This window comes from Sciurus vulgaris, assembly GCF_902686455.1.
Source record: "Sciurus vulgaris genome assembly, chromosome: 1".
Classification (NCBI taxonomy): domain Eukaryota; kingdom Metazoa; phylum Chordata; class Mammalia; order Rodentia; family Sciuridae; genus Sciurus; species Sciurus vulgaris.
The window spans coordinates 115,743,561-115,765,704 of record NC_136461.1 but is presented as its reverse complement, the minus strand read 5'-3'; the positions used below and the strand labels follow the sequence as shown (position 1 = coordinate 115,765,704).

Genomic DNA, 22,144 nt, shown 5'->3' with positions numbered 1-22,144 from the left:
TTGCAGCACCGCTCCATGTGGAGATGGCGCCCTCTTTGACAAGTCCTGCAGTGACCGGGCTGTGGAAAGCACAGATTCCCGCCACTACCCTGTCTTTGAGAATCCCAAACAAGGCAAGCTCCGCACCAAGGTGGAGAATGGTGAGTGCCACCCATCCTGCTCCCTTGCCACAAAGGGTTCTGCAAGATCACCAGGGTGTGCCATTCGTCACGGGGAGGTCTGTAGGAAGGGGAAGCTCCAGTTTGAATTTGTTAGCTTGGGAGACCGGGGAATCTTCAGATCCCATAGGAGGAGAAGAGAGCCTGGTTGGAAAGAAAGATAGGAGCAGCATTTTCCTACTGAGGATCTTTATGGACAGGAGTGCTCAGGGGAGGATGACAGAAATGAAGAGGTGATGCAGAGCCTGCATGATTGACAGATGTGATGCCCAGAGTCAGGACCTCCATCCAATTGGCTACTGACCGTACCTCCTTCCGCCTGGCTCCTTCTCCTCTCCTGTCTTCCAGTGTCTCCTTCCTGTCTCCTCAAGTCATTCCTGTTCCCTTCATGCTTCAGCAGTCATCTGAGTCATCATCAGACCTGAGTCAGATCATGTCAGTTCCCTGCTAGACACCCTGAAGTATAAACAGAGCGACCGTGTGACCCAGCAGTTCCCTCCTAGGAGTATCCCCAAGAGAAGTGCAAGCATAGGTCCACACAAAAACCCATGCAGGAACTTTCATAGCAGCCTGAAAAGGAGACACAACCCAAACGCCCATCCCTCCATGAATAGATAAATAAAATGTGCTAGATCCAAACAATGGAGTATGCTTTGGCCACAAAAAGAAGTCAGCGTTGATAGAGCTACAATAAGAATGAACCTTGAAAACACTATGCTAAGTGAAAAAGCCAGTCACAAAAAGATCACATATTGTGTGGTTCCATTTATTTAACACATCCAGAATAAACAAATTCATAAAGACGAAAAGTACCTTAGTGGTTGCCTAGATCTGGGGATGAGTGGGGTTGGAGGGAGAAGAGGGAGTGAGAGCCAACAAAGGTTTGTTTATGGGTTGATGAAATATTCTAAAATCATACTGATGCATAATTCCAGGGGTGCATAACTATGGAAATACTAAAAATCACTGAATCATATGCTTTAAATAGGTGAATTGTAGGTATATGACTTGTATCTCAGTAAAACTGGTATTTAAAATAAATAAGTAAATAAGCAAGCACCATATAGGTTCTCCCACTGCATTTACACAAAATCAGAACCTGAGCCAGGCACACTGGCACATGCCTGTAATCCCAGCAGCTCGGGAGGCCGAGGCAGGAGGATGATGAATTGAAAACCAGCCTCAGCAACTCAGTGAGGCCCTAAGCAACTCAGTGAGGCCCTGTCTCTAGGTAGAATATAACAAGGGCTGGGCATGTTTCTCAGTGGTTAAGTGCCTCTGGGTTCAATCCGTGGTACCAAAAAAAAAAAAAAAAAAAAAAGGCAGGAGCTGCCACGACCTCCCAGCCTCATCCCACACCACTCTTCTCTTTGACGGATGCTCTGGTTGCCCTTGCACTTTGGTCAGCCCCTTGAAACACCAAAACCCTTGCTGCTTCAGAGTGTGGTTTTTGCTAATCTGTCAGAATGCATCAGAAACTCTGTCTGTCCAGCTGTTCCTTCTCTTTTATACCTCAGCTTCCCTGGCTCCTCTACATCAGGAGCTCCACTGTGCTGTCCTCCATCATAGCTCTCCCACAAAGCCTTCCAAGTGCTGTTGGCATCTAGAATTCCTACATGAGTATTGGTGTATTGCTTAGTGTCCCCTTTCTGTCCCCTCACCCCATAAACATCTCAGGACAACAAGGACCTTACTGAGATTTGCTCACTATTGTTCCCAGCATCTAGTATGGTGATTGGCATATACTCCAGGGACTAAACTATATGAAGAATGAATGCTTGAGCCTCCAGTGGCTCAGACCTCAGGAGCACAGGTACTGCGCTAGAGAGTGGCTTGTCTGGTGGCCTCTGTTGATCTGACCCAAGTCTCTCACATAGGGGAAGGCACAATCCCTGTGGAGTCCAGTGACATTGTGCCTACATGGGATGGCATTCGGCTCGGGGAGAGACTCCGTACCATGTCCTGTAGTGACAAAATCCTACGCTGGAATGTGCTGGGCCTACAAGGGGCACTGCTGACCCACTTCCTACAGCCTGTGTATCTCAAATCTGTCACACTGGGTAAGGACCTGCATTACGAGTTGGAGCCCATCTGTCCTTCTCCACCCAAATCGCAGAAAACTGCATTCAAACCCACTTTCCAAAGTGAGCTTTACTCGGTCATCAGTAGTGGGTTCTGAGTGCCCAGTGTGCAGAGATAGGAAGGCAGGTTCAGGCAGCAAACCTAAGGAAGGATGTGCCAGGCCAGTCTCTCCAAGACACGTTAAAGAAACGCAGCAGGTTACCATAGCAGCATCTTATTTTCCTTGTTCTCCACAATCTTTGACCTTATGTGGAACATTCTATTTTGTGCTTTTAAGTATTTGATGATCCTGCATATGTCCGAGGTGGTCACAATTAGAAGGTCCTTCCTATCAAGAGCTGTTTTTCTGTCCTAACAATTCTGTTTTGTACCTTCAAACTCCCCATGTACCTCTGCTTCTTAATAGCTCTTGGGGAAAACACAAGTATATATGTTTCTTTTTCTTTTTTTTAACTTTCTGGGTTTTTTTTTTTTTTTTTATACCCAGGTTACCTTTTCAGCCAAGGACATCTGACCCGTGCTATCTGCTGTCGTGTGACAAGAGACGGGAGTGCATTCGAGGATGGATTGCGATACCCCTTCATTGTCAACCACCCCAAGGTGCTATAACCCTGTTCTATTTTCCCTTAGTATTTTCTTCTTTTCAAGCAATCCTATCAGCAGAGCAAAAATGTCTACTGTGGTCAAGGGGAGCCTTGGTTGGTGTCCCAAGTACTTCTCCTTTCTTCCCTTTGGATGCTAAGGGCTTTCCTCTTATTCTAGAATTGATCTGAATCGAGGTGGATGGTATTTATGGAGTCTGCTCTGGTGTAATCAAACAATGTTAAATAAAGGGGAAAGACTGTGGCCCCGCACTCCCTCTTTCCAGTGATCTGGGAGTCCCTGCTTCCAAAACATATCCCCAAATGGTTTCCATCTTTCTCTCTTTATTCCTGGGATTCCTAGGTTGGCCGAGTCAGTGTATATGATTCCAAAAGGCAATCTGGGAAGACTAAGGAGACGAGTGTCAACTGGTGTTTGGCTGATGGCTGTGACCTAGAGATCCTGGATGGTACCAGAGGCACCGTGGATGGGTAAGGAAATAGGAGGGTACAGGAGAAGCAAAGCTGTTCTTCAGAGCCTGAGGGCCACTTCCTGCCATGGTCGCTCCACTCTGGCTCCCACCTCTCCCGGTCCCAGGTGAATAACCAGTGCTTTTGTTTCCCCAGGCCACGAAATGAATTGTCCCGGGTATCTAAAAAGAACATTTTTCTTCAGTTTAAGAAGCTCTGCTCCTTCCGTTACCGCAGGGACTTACTGAAACTCTCCTATGGTGAGGCCAAGAAAGCTGCCCGAGACTATGAGATAACCAAGAACTACTTCAAAAAGAGCCTAAAGGACATGGGTTATGGAAACTGGATAAGCAAACCCCAGGAGGAAAAGAACTTTTATCTCTGCCCAGTCCCCAATGACTGAGAGCTTGGGGGTGTTTTCCGCACAGTGAGAGAGGGAGGTCGTAGCATTTCTCATCACATTGACCGAGGGTTTGGGGGAATTTTTTTATCCTCCACCTTTATTTTTTTTTTTTTTAATGGAACCATAATTAGAGTTACTGAGAACTTTGGGTTCCCATTTATCCTGCTTTCTTTGGGGTTCCTAGGCAGAGTCTAGCCAGGCCCCTTCTCTTTTTTCAAGTGAAGAGGCAGAGACCTACAGGAAGAGAAAGGGGTTTATCTTTCCACCCAAAGCATAAGCAGTCACTGAGACCTGCAGCCCATTTCCTCTTAAGTTTTATTTTGTTTTTCCATTTCCTTTGTGTGTGTGTGTGTGTTTGCTACACTGACCTCTTGTGGACTTGATTAGGTTCCAGTGAGTTCTCTGTGAATCATGTCAGGGACTAAGGATCTCACGTAAGGATTCCACAGGCCCCTCTACTTCCCCCCCCGCCACCCACTACAGAGATTCTTACCTGTGATCATTGAGTTTCTCCTTCCCCATCCTGGAGGGTAAAGAGGTGAACTTCAAGAATTTGGTGAAATATTTATAAGGGCAGGAATTGAAGATGACAGTTGATAAACTACAGTGCCAATGGAAATGTGATTGGAATCTGCAAATCCTGCTCAGCAATGGGAACTTGCACTTTAGCCAGCCAGGAAAAAGCTGCTGCTCAGGAAGCGCATCCCTTCCTAGGGCAGCAGGAAGTTGAGAACCAGCCAGACTGGGCTAGCGAAGTTACCCAAGAAGTAGGCGAGGTTTCCCCTTGCAGAGTGACACAGACCACTACCCTTGGAATATTGCCAAACTCTCATGTGCCCAGGCAGGGCATAGGATCATAGACCCCAGTAAACTAGTATGAAAAAAATTCAGGACAATTCCTAGAGGGTAAATCATCTGCTCTGATGGTTGGAACTTGGCAAGAATAGGGCAAAAAATCATGTTGGGTCAGATCATTGTTCTGCACAGTACAATATTTCTCATGGCATTGATCCCAAGGGAAGTTGACCAAGCCCTGTGTAAATTAGGACTTTTTAAAAGAATGCCAGAGATATTGGTTCTTAACTGCAGTCATACAGATTTAAATTCAGATGTATTTTTCCACTCATCCCAGGGCTTTTGTTTTGCCGGATGGCTTTGGAAGTTGATTTGTGGGCAGGGCACAGACCTGATGCCTTCCTCCCTGTTAAGGAGTCTTGAAGGAGTTAACATAATCAAGACAGTGGTTATAGGTGACAGACTCCTTATAGGGGTAGACTTCTTAGTCTGTACCCCCACCTAACATTGGTGCAGCCAGGGCCTTTGGCCTCTCTAGAGTCTGGCTCTGGAGCCAAGTCAGCCAGGTGTGCTCAGGAGGACTGCCAAGTCTCTGCTTCCTCCAGGACTGAGCCTGGCTCTTTCCTTTGGAAGATATGTCTTCATCTAAGAACAAGCCAAGCCAGTGCCCTCAGATGATTTCCCATGCTCCTCCTCTCACCCTGCAAACTGCTGACTAGTTCTCCTACCTTGTCTGGCCCACATCTTCAGTAGTAGATATATTTGCGTTTGCACTTTTATTCCTCTGGCTACTATACTTTCTGTACCTGTGACCAAAAATTGAACCAAATAATGCAAGTTTTTAAAATACACTAAGGGTGTCTTTGTGGGACACCAAAGCATCCCAAGGAACTGGTAGGGAAATGGTGCCTGTCTCCTGGGGCAGAAGGGGCCTGGCTTTGTGAGTATTGCCAGGCCTGAAATATTAGCTGAAGGCACATTATAACATTAGCACTGACCTGCAGAGTGATCAATGCTCACTGTGCAGGAGCAGAGTGATCTTGTGGCTCCCAGTCATTAGATGTCTGTTGCCTTGGTTCTCCAAGCTGGAGGGTTATTACCTACCAATTCCTCAGGATGTTTGGCACCTCTTGTCCATCTTGGGCATTAGAATCTCTGGCAGAGATGTGACTCAGCTGTTCCCCACCCCATTACTGGGAGCACAGGGGCTCTCAAGAGATTAGAGTCCCCAGTTGCCCCCAGGATCTTACCTAGAAAACTTGTAATATTCAGTTTCTGCTGTAGGAAGAGAGCAAGAAGCATCCCTGCCCTCCACATGCCTGCTGGAATTGAGCCGTGTCAGGCCCCACCCCGTTGCATCCAAACACCCCTCTGAGTCACACAGGACAGTGGGCAGAACTTCCACCCTGTGTTCACTTCACTCCTGTCTGATCTTTGTTTTTAATAAGCAAGACCCCTCCCTCCTTTCTTTTTAATGATTTTTGTAGTTGATTTGTCTGAACTGTGGCTATTGTGCATTATCTTTGAATAATCACTTGTAAAAATTGTTGATGCTTGAAGCTATTTCCTTTACTCAAGTTGAAGGGACTTTGTTGGCTTTGGGGTCTTGACTCCAAGAGCAGAGTGGGGAAGAGCCCAGGCACAGCCTTGGTGCAGTGATGGCTGCAGTCCAGTTTTATGATTCTGCTTTTTGTGTCCCTTAAAGTAACTCACAATATACATTCCTCCTAAATAAAAACAATGAACAGTCTGAATTGTTAGAAAGCTACATGTCTTGGTTTCTTGCGGGAGGGAAGGTGGGGGCAGAGGGACCTGGTCTTAGGATTTCTGGTAACAGCACCAGTTGCATCAGACTTAGAACCTGGGTAGAGGGTTGTCCATTAGTCCCTCAGCCTGCAGAAAGGAGCCATTTCAAAGAGCCTCCGTCGGTGGGCAAGCTGCCACTGGGTGGTGTAGGATACATCAGGCACCTCTTAAGTCCTTCCCTGCTCTACACCATCAGAGCCCACCACTAAATTCTTTGTCCTCAGGGACTCAGCTATGCAGGACTTGAAGGCCCACAAGGAAACATCCCTTGAGATGGTGTGTGACAGTTAACACAATTCCAGCTGTCACTCAGGGGTGTTTTCTCCCCCACATTGCCCCTTCCTAGCTGCTTTGCCTTCAGGGATGTGCATCCTTGAAGTAGGGTTGCAGCTGGGGACCTGAACAGGCTTAGTTGCAGTCTTAGAAGGTGTTTGCTTTTCACAGCATAGATGGCATCCAAAAATCTCTCCATCTTGAAATTCATCTCTTTGCACATTGTAACTCACTCCAGAATTTCTAGAAGACCCATCCTTGACCTTTTTTTTTTTGTACTGGGGATTGAACCCAGGGGCACTTAACCACTGAGCCACATACCCAACCTTTGTATGTTTTAATTTCAGGCAGGGTCTCACTAAGCTGTGTAAGGCCTTGCTAAGTTGCTGAGGCTGGCTTTGAACTCAAAATCATCCTGCCTCAGCCTCTCAAGCTGCTGCATCCTTGACTTTTTAACAATGACATCATGTCAGAGGACATAAAGCACCTAACAGTGAGGCTAGCTAAGTCACAATGAAACCTCATTCCTCATCCCCCCATACAGCTGGAACTGAGGCCAGGAGAGCCTGCAGTGTGTTGGGGCATGACATAAAGACAAGAACACTACATAGTGTCACTCATAGTTGCTGAAATTTAGTACTAGAACTGGACTTTTCTTAATTGAGTGCAGGAAAATGTCTCCTATGATGTACCAAGAATCTTGAATGCCTCTGTCCTTGGGCAGCTCCTGAATCCACTAGAAAGGAAAGACCTATGTCTTTTAGAAAGTGAACCGTTTCCCTGGGCATGGTGGCCCACACCTGTAGTACCAGCAACTCAGGAGGCTGAGGTAGAAGATTCAGAAGTTTGAGGCCAGCCTCAGCACCTCAGTGAAATCCTGTCTCAAACAAACAAAAAAGGCTGAAGCGTTCAGCATTAGCATCCCTGGGTTCAATCCTCAATACCCCAAAAAGGGGGAAAAAAGTGGACCATTTAGTGGGCTAGGGGTAGAGCTCCATGGTAGAGCATGTGCTTAGCATGTGTGAGCCCCTGAATTAGCCAGCATTACAAAAGAAAGCGGCCAATTTCCTTAAAGCCTAAGACCAGTGCCCTCTCAACCCCAGCCACTGAGTGGGCTGGGAAGCAGGACTGCTCTGTGAAAAGCACAGCAGGAAATTTTTCAGCTCTCATTTCAGCTGTTATCCACTCAGCATTTCATCCAGGTGCCACAATTTTAATTTTGTGATGTCTGCCTCCAGAAGACTAGCACTCCACAAGGGTCCTCCCCAGGGACCATTTCTGGGTTCTGGTCACTTCCAGCTCAACTGTTGTGCCATTTCCATCTGATAAGTGGGCTTGTAAAGCAACAAACTAATAGTTCAAGAGCAGGCTGTTTCCACTGAGCTTTTCTTTGGATTGGGTCATGTCTAACCCCCATGAGTTCCATTTCTCCAGCACCCTCCCTTTTTCCATATTGGCCAACCCAGGCCTTGAGAATTCCCACCACCCCACACATCCCCAAACATGACAGAACAACAAGACGTCTTTGGAAACAACTTTCTTTATGAGAATCTTGAGCTCCTAGTGAGTCTGGCCCCGGGGTGGGCTAGACCAGTGCAAATACTCCAGGAGTACACACAGGGAGGTCAAGGGCAGTGTGGGGGAGGGGCACTGAGGGCGTGCTAGTGAGGTGTCCTACAGATTCCTATAGCTAAAGTCCCTTAGCAACAATGTGACTATCGCACTCACCTTTTAGGCCTGTTGGGATAACTATTAAAAGGTGACTGTTCTGTCTGGTCAGGGTGAGTATACGGGAGGCTGGCCAGTGCTATTTGGGTTGTGAGGAATGCTACCAATCCACTGCTGTCTAGAAGCAGAGGGTGACAACTGGAACCAAGTCACTCTGGCTTTGGGAGAGATTCAGAGGAGGCCCTGAATGCACCCCCTTCCCCTTCTACCTGCCCCAAGGGCCATAGCATGTGCCTGGACTTTAGGGCAGTCTTGGGTTTGGGGGCCAGCACTACCCATCAGCTGTCACTTGGGCTCTTCTGTCAAATGGGCCCCTCCCTGCAGGACTGTTTTGAGGAATAAAGACTGAATCCAAAGGGACTGGCACAGAGAAGACCCTTAGTAAATGGTAACTAATACTGGAATTTGGAGAGGTTACAGAGAGAGGTCTAAGCCCCCAGACCATCCTATTTCCTTAGAGGGAAGTGGTCCTGCCCTTCCTCCACAGATAGCTCTTCCTTGAAGAACATGCCATCTGGGGAGTTGCCTATATCTTGTTTGCTTTAAATTTCAATAACCTGGTCCCAGTGTTCCAGGATGGCATCCCTCACTGCCAGGGAGCTGCCTTCCTGCCAAGCAGTGCCAACCATCAGAAGCAGAAAGCCTGTGCATACCTTCTTTTCAGACAAAGATGCTATCAAGTCACTGTGACTATGTCATCTCTGATGAGAAATCCCAACTCCTTTCCTCACTTCCTCCCCCCAAGTCCTTGTTCCAGGTTCCCATCCAGTTTTTCTACCCCCTTCTTCAGTTCCAGGGCCTCCTCCATCCTTGCCCAGCACTGAGTTTCGTACCCAATTCTTCCCTGAGGCAGGCCCACCATGGAAAGGAGGCAAGGGGCCTCCCTGACATCACTGGGGGAAGAGGATGTAAGACCCAAAGAAGAGGGACTGTGGTTCCCCAAACTTCCCAATGTCCTCAAGGATTCACACTCTACTAACACAGGACAGTTCCTTGCCGATACAGAGGGACACTCCTTCCACCACCTCTGCCCTCCCCTCCTCCCTACTGCAATGGTCCCCAAAGGGGGCTGCACCCAAAATGGAGAAACTCCCATCCATTGACCACCTCCTTCTTTTCTGCAGCCCCTGCCCTCGTCATCCCCCCTGTACACATGCAGAACAGCACGTTCAGAGATAAGGGCCTATAGGAGATCAGCTAGCAAATGACCTCTGGGCCTCAGTTTCCCAATGTGTTAAATGGGACATGGAGAGGAGCCAGACAGACTGCTCACTAACATCCCCTCTGGTGCAGTTTGGTCACTAACTTGGACAACAGTGACTTGGGAGAAGTAGTGAAAGTACAGGGCTGGGGATGTATTTCAGTGATAGAGCGCTTGCCTAGAAAGTGTGAGGCCCTGGGTTTGATCCCCAGCACCATTAGATAAGTAAGTACAACCCCAGTAGCAGCTGGCAGGCCTCCCTCAAGCTGGCACACTGCTCTTCAGAGGGAGTGTTCCTTTCTAATTGCTATTTTAGATTCCAGGATATTTTCCCCAGGGCTATGAGTTTGGAGTGGGACTGGGCATAATACCCCCAACTCTTCCTGTTTTCTGTTCTAGAAGAGGGGAGTTTTCATGAGGCAGGGATACTCCCTGCCTCAACAAGAACAAGAGATGTCCCCGAACACATTCTGAGAGGTGGGGAAAAGGGCTGAGACATAGCTGAAGCAGCTGCTGATGTCAGGTCCCAGTGATGTTCTTCCATATTCGGGACTTGGTCAGCTGTACCTGAGCATATGCCTGCATCAGGAGGAGCTGGCCTTTAAAGGGAGGCAGGGCAAGAGATCTGCCTGAGGATGGAATGAAGCTTGGCTGAGGATGCTCCAGAGGGAAGCCCTCACCCATCAGACTCACTCAACGATTCCCTGTAATATTGCTCTCCATCGGCATCCCCTCCCCTGCCAGCGACTCTGATCCAAGCCCATGTAGGGAGACTCGGTTTGCTCAAGGATGAGAAAGGGTAAGCATGGGTCTGGGAGGGACGCTGGGAGGGGGCCCCGTCCCACAGGCTCCAGGGGCCTCTCCAATGCAACATTTATGAAGCATGCACTCTGAGCCAGATAGGGGCTCTTCCACAGGCATCCTTCATCCTCACGCCAACCCCAGGCAAGAGGGCATTTCTCTTCCTATCTTACAGAAAAGGAGGCAGGAGCCTAGAAAGGCAAAGGGACTCGTTGGAGATGGCTCAGTGAGTAAGTACCAGAACTGAGCCCAGGACTCCGCTTCAGGAGTCCCTGTCCAGCACTCTTAGTTGCGCAGTATCCGCTCCCACCCATGCGTCAGCACAACCTCTCATCTCCACTGTGTCTGGAAAAGTAGCAGTCCCCTTGGGGCTCAGAGCACAGAATGGCCTAGGTCAGGCCAGATCTCTCGGGTACAAGGGCAGACTGACCTCTCTATGTCCTGCCATCTGTAAGCCCAGCACCAAACACAGGCTGGGACCACAAATCAGACGCAGTCACATGGTGGGGTCAGGGACAGGAGATCCCTTAATAGATCTGCTTCCTGGGCTAACAGGTCAGGTGGCCTCCAGCAGGAGGACCCTGGAACAGCATCAGAATGCAGCCTGCAGGGACCCACAGGATGGGCAGAAGAAGTTATGTTTCATGGGGGGTCAATGGCAGCAGCACACCTGTCCTTCTGAACTTCTGTTTCAACCTATTCAGGTTTAGTGAAGAGGAGGAAGGGAAGGAGTCACAGCAGGTACAGTGCAGAGTGTCCAAGTTCTGACAATTTGCCCCACCCTGCTTAGGTGGCTTCCATAGGCAGCTCTCCTGCCCAGCTCAGTTCTGGGTGTGCTTAAAGCTAAGGTCCTTAGGTCATTTTCTTCAAGCAGTTCAAAGTCAGGGGAAACAGGGCATTCCATGGCCAGATGGACCTCAGGGTGGGGAGGAAGGGTCAGATCTTCCCCAAGCTTATCTCACCTTCTGGTTCAGTTTCTTCATCTATAACATGGCTTCTGTTGAAATCCATGACTGTAAAAGGTTCTTCCAGCTCCGAAAGGCTATGAGTTTGCATTTCTCACGCAGTTAAAACCCTCAAAGATTCAGAACCCAGAGGTTCCCCTAATACCTAGCATTGCCCATCATACCCCAAGTCTGAGCAAGAAAGGAAGGAAAGGGAAGTCCAGGAGGTACAGAGAATTCTTCGCTGGGCAGAGGGGAGACTGGGGATGGGCTCCGGACCCCTTAGAGGCACAGGGCTGTGGGGCTGAGCTGGAAGCCTCCCCTAGGCTAAGCCCTCTGTGCAGGAACCTCAGATGCTGTGAGGCCTATCCAGCCAGGCTGCTGTCCACTGACATAGGAGTGGACATCAGGTCACACCAGGCTTTTCTGCTCTGCTCCTCTCTTCTGAGCTCCTGCTCCTCTGCCCCTCCTCCCATACTGCCATTCCCCCAGTACTTGGGGTCAGTGGGTAATTCTATCCCCTATTGGCCCTTCCCTGGGCCCCTCCTCAGGGTGGAGGGCTCTGACATATCTCCTCCATTTAACCTGGTTCTCTGCACTGATATTATTATCAGGGGTTGTGTGAGAGAAGAGCCCAAATGAAATGCAGCTGGTCCAATTCTTCAGGCCAGATGTGGAGATGGAGGTGTCAGGGAGCATCCACGTGAAGTAAGAGGATGGATCTGTGGGGACAGCACCCTCTTCCTGGTAGCTCACTCATCCATCCTCCAACCAATGCTATGGTACACCAGGGGGTCAAGGGCTGAAGGAGCGGGGAGATGAGCAGGTCTCACTTGGAGCTGGGAGCCGAGTGGTCTGCGTGGAGCAGGGTGGTGGTGGTGTAGTTCTGGAAGAGAGGCTGCAGGAACATGCCAATGGTGCCAAATACACAGACAAAGACGAAGATCCAGAGAAACAGGCGGTCGATCACCATGGCAACGTACTTCCAGTCCTCACTCACCTGGAACAAGGAGAGGAAGAAGACCCAGGTATCAGTCACATGATGCAGGATGGGGGGTGATGTGGCAGGGCCCGCCACACATGCACCCACTCCACTTCTCTCCTTCAGAGACCCCAGAGTAGCCTTTCTACAGCACAGCTCTAATCTTAACTGCCTAAAAACTTCCAGTGGCCCCACTGTCCTCAGTGCCCAGCCAAACCTCCAGGTCTAGAATCAAGATCTACCCATGATAAATAGAAGTCTATCTTCTATTTTTCTCCCACCCTATAATCCAAACTTACCAAACCCCAACATGTCCTCTCAAGACTCAAGTCCCAAGTCTCTTTCATTTCCCTTTGTGTCTTAAAAATCCTGACCCTTACCTAAGGACTTAAAATCAGCATACTATAGTGACTTGGCCACATCAATGTTTATAGCAGCTCAATTCACAATAGCTAAGCTATGGAACCAATCTAGGTGCTCTTCGACAGATGAATGGATAAAGAAAATGTGGTACATATGCCCAGGGGAATATTACTCAGCCATAAGGAAGAATAAAATTATGGCATTTGCCAGTAAATGGATGGAACAGGAGATTATCAGGCTAAATGAAATAAGGCAAACCCCCAAAAAACCAAAGGAATGTTCTCTCTGATATGGGGATGCTGACTCACAATAGGTGGGGAAAAGGAAGGAAAGGAAGTTCACTGGATTGGACAGGCAGTAGTGTGGTGAGAGAGGGTAGATGGGAATGGGAAAGACATAACTTTCCTATGTTCATATATGAATACACAACCAGTGTAACTCCATATCATGTATAACCACAAAAATGGGAAGTTATATTCCATGTATGTATGATATGTCAAAATACATTCTACTGTCACATGTAACTAAAAAGAACAAATTTAAAAGTTTTTTTTTTTTTTTTAATTTTAAAGAAAATCCTGACCTTTCTCTCCTGGTGAACTCCTACACATCCTTCAAAGCCCAAATGAAATATCACCTTCTCTATGAAGGCTTTCCTGACCCCTGGATCACAATGAAACACTGACCCCTTTGGTTTCCCTGGGCACTATGCTATGCATCTCCATCCCAGCATTTTCACTGTACTTACTGTACTGTTTCAATTTGTTTGTCTGTCTCCCCACTAAGCTACAAGCTCCCAAGTCACAGGAACCCTGCCTGAGTCAACTCTGTAACCTCAGCTTCTGGAACAACAGAATCCAGTAAATGAATGCTAAATTAGTGAGTGAATGGCTGTCTCATAGGATTCATTCCTTTTATGATTGTAGGGGGAGCCCTATCCAACAGCACCACCTTAAGCACAGAGGCCCCAGAAGGTCAGGACCAGGTCTGAGATAAAAACAAATAAGTCAAAAAGAATACTCTCTTGGGTTTAAGAGTCAGCCACAGGACTTGCAAGAGGGGCCAGCTTCTCTCTGGGGCTGCTCCACTCTGGCCTGAGTCTGGGCCTTTGCACATGTTTCTCTGGAGACCAGCCAGCCCAGGGAGTGGAAAGGAGGCAGTCATGCACCTTCATTTATTTAGCAGCTAACTGACCACTCATGCACGTCACAATCATGCCTACTTATACCTGGCATCATGCTGGGCACTGGGGCTACCAAGGGGCAAGACAAATGCTTACTGCAGTTTGAGTCTATGATGGGAGCTGGAGACAAAAATAAGTTAGAATAGAAAATCTCGCACTTTGTGGGAAACTAAGGCCTGAGGTAGAGAAATGGAGGAGGATCTAATTCAGAACATGGCCTAGGAAAGTCTCTTTGAGGAGGTGACATTTAAGCTAAGATCAGATGAGCAAGAGAGAGCCAGCTGTTTGTTTCAGGGATACAGTGATGGAAAAGAGACAAACTCAAACAAAGTGAATTCACCTGACTTGTGCTGTTTAAAAATGTTTATGCCATGAAAGATAAAGCTGGGGAACAATTGCGGATTGAAGGAAACTAAAGCCATATGACCATCAAATGCAATTTGAGACGCTAAATTGCGGTGGGGGTGGGGTAGTGATCCTATGAAGGACATATGGGGGCAATTGGAAAAATCTGAATGTGTACTTTATATTAGATAAAGGTCTTGATGGTAAATTTCCTGAATTTAATCATTGAACCTGGGGGCTTTGCTGCTGTTGTTGTTTGGCTTTTTGTTTGTTTATTAGTTTGTGGTGCTAGAGATGGGTACCGAGGGTCCCACACATGCTAAGTACTGATTTGCCCAGAGCTGCACCCTAAGTCCTGAGCCTGGGTTAAATGAGAAAGTGTTCTTATTCTTAGGGGAGACACACTGAAGTATTTGGGAGATGGGGTTACAGTGTCTGAAACTTACTTTCAATAATAGGGCGAAAACTAATAAAAGCAATAACTTTATGTTGTTTTTTTGTTGTTGTTTTGCAGTACTGGAGATTGAACCCAGGGGTGCTTTACCACTGAGCTATATCTCCTGCCCTTTTTATTTTTCATTTTGAGACAGAGTCTCACTAAGTCACCCAGACTGGCCTGAACTTGGCCATCTTCCTGCTTCAGGTTACCAAGTCACTAAGATTCTAAGGATTTGCCACTGCACCTAAGAACAATGATTATTAGAGGGGGAAAAAAGAAAGGCATTCCAGGGAGAGACCTATATGCAAAGGTCCTGAGGCAAGAAAGATCTTGGTTTGCTTAAGACAACTGAGCAGATAAGCCAGTCAGCTGAGTAAGAAGGAAGAGACACAAGGAGGGTCTGTCTGTTTGGATACAGGAACACAGGAGCTGAATCCAGGAGACTATTAGGAGATTCTTTTCCGGTCTAGGCAAGAAATTGAAGGTGGCCTGGAACCAGGGAGGTGAGAAAAAGATGAAGCTGAGGATTATTTTGGAGATGGTACTCACAATACAGGACTTATGACTTGGATGCTGGAAGAGGTGAGCAAGAAAGAGAGGAGTGAAGGATATCGCCCATTTGGGGTCTAACCATTGGATTAACTGTGATGCTATTTATAAAAGATGTAGAAGCTGAGGAAAAGTTGGTGGTGGGCTGTAGATCAAGAACTCTGTTTTGGACATGTTGAGTTTGAGATGCCTGTGAGTCATCCAAGTAGGTCACTGCACCCCAGCACCTTGCTCAGTAAATGCACAATACAGTGGACTGCAGCAGGAGAGGCAGAAGCCATGACGCAGCAGACACTCAGACCTGCACCCCAGCATCTCCCACTTGGCCTCAGCTGTTCTCAGTTTCCCACCCCATCTCCCCCAGTCTCGGAGCATTCTTCAACAATCTGGACTCTAAGATGCTCCCTTACCCAAGATTTAGCCCCAACCCAATTTCCTGCCATCCAAGGGAATGGATCTATGAAATATCCCAACCCCACCCACACAAACAGTAGTACCAGGACTACCCTTTCTCATCCCCCAACAGGAATTGGTAGAGTTGCAGAGGAAACCTGGGCAGTCACCATGGCAACAGTCGAACCTTGGCCTGGAATTGACCAGGAACCTGGAGAAGGACCACAGGGTGGGCCAGATGCTGCCCAAAGTGGAGTGAGGAATGTCACCCATCATGCTTCCCCCAACTACTGGCTCAGTCTCATGCAATCCCTTTGGTGGAGCCACTACAGAAAGAGCCAAAAGTCAAAGGTGGAGAAGGTGTGTGTTTTGTGGGGGATGAGGGAGGCAGCAAGCCCTCCCTTCCAACCACCCCCATCTCCTAAAATATTTCACAAGACTGTTCTCAGGGACTCAGAAAAGCAGAAAAGAGAGATTGATTTGGGACTACTCTCTCCATCCAGGGCAGGTCCATGAAACTTCTTAATCTTGCCCTGGTCCCACACCGCCCACACACACATCCCTACTGTCCTCAATTTTGCTCCCCAAGAGGTGCACAGAGGACTCATTTCCATTTGTGCTAAGAGCGGTAGATTAACAACTTGGAGGTGGTAATGCGAGCTGCCAGGAGGGACTCTCAGGGTGACAGCTTATAGGCCAGCTGCCAACCCAGAAGGCCTCCTTCCCATTCCAGGCTGCCCTCTGGACACTAAAGATGCACCAGCTGAGGCATTTCGCCTCAAGAAGCGGCAAGGTCATCTATGAGATGAACTCTAATCAGGCGGTGCAACCTCCAGATAAGCAACCCAGAAGAACCCAAACCAGCGCTTGGACCCCAGCACAGGCCGATCCACATCTCCTTCATCCTATATTCAGCTTTGTGTGTCTAATCGGCACCCTGTTTTCTAGGTACTCAGGTCCCTGATCCCCGGTACCCATCCCTGGGAGTCCTATTTCACGCCCACCGAATGTCTCTGGTGCTGCACTCACGCTCTGATCGTCGTCCTCACTTCGCATATGGTCCGCAATGAAGCGAACGCCGTCCACAGCTTCCTGGAGGCCACAGCCACAGGGTCCAGCAGAACGGCCCGGGCCGGTCATCGGTGCAGGCTCAGACCCGAAAGCCCCTGCCAACCCCTGTACTGATGCGCGGTTGACAAAGCAGGTGCAAGAGTCGGCTCCCGGGGCTTCGCGGAAGAAGAGGGCCCCGGCGCCCTCCCGCTCTCGCTGGCGGCGACGCATGCGGAGGCGCTGGCGGGCGCAGTGGTGGCGTGGCTGCTGCATGAAGAGCAAAGTGGGCAGCTTCTCCAGGAAGACGACTTTGACCCAGGGTGCCATGGTGTGCGTGGTGGGGGAGCGGTGGTGCACGTTGAGCACACACACGCTGGTCACGATGGAGAAGGTGACAAGCACCATGGTGAACATGAGGTACTTGCCCACAAGTGGCACGTCGAGGGAGGTGGGAGGCACGATCTTGGAGATCAGCAGCAGGAAGACAGTGAGTGCCAGCAGCACAGAGATGCACAGTGTCATCTTCTCCCCACAATCTGATGGCAGGTAGAAGACAAGAATGGCCAGCGAGGTGATGAGCACACAGGGGATGATGAGATTGATGGTGTAGAAGAGCGGTTTGCGGCGAATAATGAAATCATATGTGATGTCCACGTAAGTGGAGTCGTCAGGGTTCTCATTGCGCCGGCCGGGTAGAGCCACAATGTCCCACTCACCACTGGGTGTGAAGTCATCCAGACTGGCCACATCACTCTTGAGCACCAGGTCGATCTCAGTGCGGTCATAGGTCCAGGAGCGGAACTTCATGGTGCAGTTCTGCTGGTCAAATGGGAAGTGCTTTACTTCAATCTTGCATGCGCTCTTGTAGATGGCAGGTGGCAGCCAGAAAATGCTACCATCGTAGGAGACCACCGCGTTGGAATAGAAGGACACCTCATACATGCCATCCGCACTGCCAAGGGATGGGCACAGTCAGTCCTGGCCTAAGCATTTCCCTATCCTCACCCATCAACCCCCTGAGTGGGAGGAGAGGAAAGTCAGAGGAAGATATGAGAAGGGGCATCCAGGTCTGAGAGTAACCTTCCAGGAGTACAGAGAGATGGAGCAGGAACTGAGCAAGAAGAGGATTTTGGTGGTATAGCATGTGTCCTGGTCAGAAGGCCTGTGTGGCCCCTCAGGTAGAAGAGGTGGGGGAAGGGGCATATGGGTTACTTGTCACATATTGTATAGGTTGGTTGTTTTTCATGAGGGCGGAGATGTTGGGGAAGATGGGGAGATCAGAGTGAGGATCCCCAAGCAGTGATGGTGGATAAGAGAAGGTGAGAGTAGAGTATGGTCCTATCAGTTGAGGGAAGTTGTTTTGTACCTTAGAGGTCAGAGGGATTACTGCAGGAGACAGGATAGAACCTGGAGGAGAAACTGGGACCCTAAGGTCCTCTTCCCAGGCTTCCAGGAAAACATATTCTTGAATCAGTTTAGGCACTGGGGGCTGTCAACTTTTTTAAATCCCACCAAAGCCCCCAATATTGGTAGTACTGATTGAGAACAGGGTGGTCATGGTCCAAGTCACTGTGGCTGTCCACACTAGACCTCACTTGCCTGGATCTGTCTGGCTGCCCACTGCCTGTCTGCATATCTAAAAATGAAAAGTCCCTTTTCTCTCACACCATAAGCTTATTTCTCTTATTTTCTCAAGATTTATTCATTCCCTGAGCACTGCTATGGTCTCCCACAACCTTCCCATTACTTCAGGGTCACCTACTTGTTGTACAGGACCACATCTGGGAGCCAGATGTGTTTGGAAGGCAGTCGAACTTTCTTCATATTGTCAAACTCCTCAGGCTTCCAGGTGAGGCGATAGTCTTCCCACTCCTAGGAAAGGGAGACAGGGAGCAGCACCAACCTCTGCCTCAGAGAGGGACTCAAGGTCATGGAAAGAGACAAGAGGGGATCCAAATGGCTCGAAGAAGTTTTAAAAAGTACCCTCCACCACAGTGACTTTTCTGCCCAGTTAGTGTAACTCATGTGATACCTTCTCATTTCATTTGCACAACTAAGCCACAGTAGTACAATCTACATTTTACAAATGAGAAAGTGAATCTTGGAGAGTTTAACATGTTTAAAATCACAGACCTGGTGAGTAGCCAAACTAAGATTCAAATCCAATTATTTAAGACTCTGAAGTTGTACCTTTCAAAGAAGGAGAATGGGGTGGGAAGAGCACTAACCTGGGTCAACCAGACATTGGTGGTCATGATCTGCTCCCGCTCATGCTGCAGGAAAATAGAGATGCTAATGAGAAGTCCCCTTGCCCCCAACCTCACACCAACTGTAGCTCTACCGCCACTGCCCATGATCCCTCCCACAGTGGATACACCAGAGGAGTAAACACAAACACTAACACATTCTAGCTGGATTGACTTCAGTAGCTGGGCATAGAATTTGGAACCCCTACTCACCACACTGATGAGCTGGGCCAGTGATACCATGAGCTGTACTGTCACCAGTTCAGAGCCATTGGTGGCTGGGCGGATAAGCTTGTTGTAGCGGGAAGGATCCAGGAGATGCTCCACCAGCCGCTCCTCTGTGTCTGTACCCCACACCCCTGGACAAGACAGAAGTAGAAAGCAAGTTAACAGAAGGGATCCAAAGGATCTCACCTTCTGCCAGCATGTGGGACAATCCAGTAAGCCCAACTACTGGCTACAGCTTCCTACTGCCCCATCCCTAAGGATACTGAAAAATGTTTAGGTAACTCTATGAGGCCCAAATTAAGACCTTCATAGAGAAGCGCCTCACTGAGACCACTGACCAGAGTCCAGAGATGTCCATACTAAAAATCCACTCCTCAAGGATTAATGGAAACCTACTCTTCCCTCAAAGTCTCAGAGGTGGTTTTGAAAGACTTGAGATTTCTGCTTCCATGGTTTTCCAAAACAAATACCTACAATTCATGGAATGTTTAGAGGGTAGTGAAAGGGGAACAATTAGTGTTCTACCACATACCCACATACCTTCGTTTATCAATGAGGGCAAATAACATTATGTGCCCGCACATGTGACTATGGTCATGACACCATCCCCCTCCCTCTACAGGCACTGGATTGGAGTAGGACTATTGGACTACCTACACTGTGGATCAGGATACACATTGAATCCTAAGCTCTATACATAGAGGGATCAGCCCCCATGAGTTGGCATGTAGGGTACCAAGCTCATTCCATCATACATTCCCTTTGTGTTTTCCCTTTACAATCTCTATCCTCTTCTATAAGTCAGCATAAGCACACTACTCCCCAGCCCCTCAGAGAACTCCTTCTTGATCTTTAGCTTGGCAGTTTCTTCCTTTCCAATTTTCTGTCTCATCCTACAAGAGAAGTAAGCAGTCGGTCCTCTTCCCTTCCAGTATTGACCCTGGGGAGTGACCCAAATCAGGAGCCCAATGGGGGGACCCATTGGGAAGCATTGGAAAGCCAAGGAAGAGGTTCTGAACCAGGTAGAATTCTTGAGATAATGTTTCACAAAAAGTCAAATGGCATCTCAGCCACCGTCAGAGTAAGCCCTTCTTCCATCCCAGAAAGCTGGGGAGACCCCCTTCCTCCCCATTCTCTGTGCCCACACCCTCCCCACCACTACCGGCCAGGTTTCCATCTCCCATTGTATCACTTACTCCTTCGGTAGATCCTCCTTCCAGTTCAGTCTTTCAAGTGTTCCCTGCAGTACTGGGGGGGTCTCTCCCCTATGGTCAGCAGGCTCCCCCATCTCTAGGGAATCCCTCCCACCTTCCAGGCCCACAGAGCAGAGAAACAGAGTGCGACGTCTTGGGTCTTTGGCTGGGGTATGGGAGCCTGACCGGCCCCCGTTTTTACCTGAGCACAGCCCGAGGAGGCCAAAGCTAAAGAGCAGCGCCATGGGGCTGGAGCGCCCGGCCATGCCGCGGGCATATCTTGCTGCCTCGCCTACACCAGCTGGAGCGCGCCGCCGGCGGCAGGGCCGCGGGCGGGGCGCTGTCCGTGGTGCTGACGCGGCGTCAGCACCGCCCGCAGTTGGGCCCAAGTGGTGCTGGTGATCTCTAGCGCTGTTGTGCCCGCCGCGCGCCGGTTCCTGAAGTACAAGGAGCCGCTGCTAGAAGGAACCAGCCTCCCGCTTGTTCGGTCTGGGCCGACGGAGGCTTTTCCGGCTGCTCTTCCAGGGAATACAATTGGGACGGCGAGGGGGAGGAGTCTCCGCCCCGGAGGCGGAAGCGCCAGATCCCAGAAAAAAAAGGGGGTCCCTGGGTGGGATATTCTTTGACTGCTCCTGCCTAGGCGGGATGTGCGTGAGGTGGAAGAAGGGTTGTCCACCGGATGGTGGAGGAGTTCTGAAGGCCCGAAGATGGGTCAGTACCTGGAGAGGTTTGAGAGGGGCCCTGGAGGCCGGCGGGAAGAAGCAGCGGGAGTAAGACAAGTAGGTCAGGGCCCTCTTAGTACGGGGTGGAGGTGGGGAGCAGGGAACCAAAATGAGGGGGCGGGAGACGGGAGGAGTTTCTGGGGTTCCTGCCCTCCTTTTTTCCTCCTACCGAAACCAATGATCCTACTCCCCCGGAAGGCTAAGGATACGGCAGAGAAAATGCATTTACGGCCCTTAAAGAAAGAGACAGGGAAAGGTGAATTTGCTATTTTAAGAAAGCAAATAGCTTTGGCGTCTGGGAACATAGTCCCCTCACCTGTCCCTTTCTTTACCTCCATAAACTTCCTAAAAGGCCAGGATCCTGCCCTTTCCAGAAGGAACCTAAGATGAGGAGGTCTAGGTTTCACCTGAAAAGAAGATAACCTTGAAGGTCTTGAAGAGTGAAAAGATAAGCAGCCATTATGAATGATCTTTTTTTGCCCCTTGTTCGTTTTCACTCCAGTCTTTGTCTTTGTGGCTGGGGAGATCAGGGGACAATTTCACAAAGAAAGAATGAAGGAAGCTAACACAAAGGAGAGCAAAGATGAGAGAGGTGTCAAAACTCAATGACATCTTTTATCTTGAAAGCCCTGAACTTTTAGCTGCTGAGCCAATAAAGGCCCCCTTTTTTTGTAAGTGGATTTGTTGTCACTTTTAACCAAAAGGTTCCTGACTAAAGCAGACTTATCCAGCAAGGCTCTGTCTTTTTTCATCAATGTTCTCCATCTCATCTTGGCCACTCTATCGGCAAACCCACACTCAAGCTCTTGGCAGTGTCTTTAAGATCTTTGAACATTTGATCCTTCCCATTCCCCACACTTCAGGGACTTTAAACACGTTGTTCCCTTTGGCTCTTTTATCACCCATTTCCTCCTAATTACCTTCTACTTATATTTGAGTATTTGGCAGGAATTTCAGTTCCTCAAGGAAGTTGTCCTGAGCAAGATCCCTATTAGTCACCCTGTTACATATTTCCAGAGCATGTCCAATGAAAGCCTCTAAAATAACGTCTGCCTCTCCAATTAGATTATCAACCAGGATAGTGTCTGGTATGTTGTAAGGGTTTAACAGGTAAGGAAAAGGACTAGTACAGATAGAATCGACTTTTTTTTTTTTTTAAATGCAGTGTGCAGTGCTGAGGACTGAAGACTGACATTTTTTAATGTGTA

The 22,144-nt window shown here is 48.8% G+C and overlaps 2 protein-coding genes across 3 annotated transcripts in view; one reads left to right on the top strand and one right to left on the bottom strand.

Moving 5' to 3' along the window:
* ADAR (adenosine deaminase RNA specific) overlaps positions 1–6,244 on the top strand; it is a 28,167-nt gene extending 21,923 nt beyond the window's left edge. For both annotated transcript variants that reach the window (XM_079141310.1, XM_079141309.1), the window contains exons 11-15: positions 7–140; positions 2,036–2,218; positions 2,728–2,840; positions 3,186–3,313; positions 3,449–6,244. In XM_079141310.1, the coding sequence (XP_078997436.1) occupies positions 7–140; positions 2,036–2,218; positions 2,728–2,840; positions 3,186–3,313; positions 3,449–3,695 (805 nt within the window). In that variant the 3' untranslated portion in view covers positions 3,696–6,244. The remainder of the gene's footprint in view (positions 1–6; positions 141–2,035; positions 2,219–2,727; positions 2,841–3,185; positions 3,314–3,448) is intronic.
* A 1,599-nt stretch (positions 6,245–7,843) lies between these two features.
* Positions 7,844–20,971, bottom strand: CHRNB2 (cholinergic receptor nicotinic beta 2 subunit). Its single transcript, XM_079145207.1, has 6 exons — positions 20,417–20,971; positions 19,007–19,152; positions 18,776–18,820; positions 18,310–18,419; positions 16,527–17,499; positions 7,844–12,243 (listed from the first exon to the last, which is right to left on the bottom strand). Exons 1-6 carry the CDS (start codon positions 20,478–20,480, stop codon positions 12,073–12,075), a joined length of 1,509 nt encoding a protein of 502 aa, XP_079001333.1. The 5' UTR covers positions 20,481–20,971; the 3' UTR covers positions 7,844–12,072.
* Between the last annotated feature and the right edge of the window lie 1,173 nt (positions 20,972–22,144).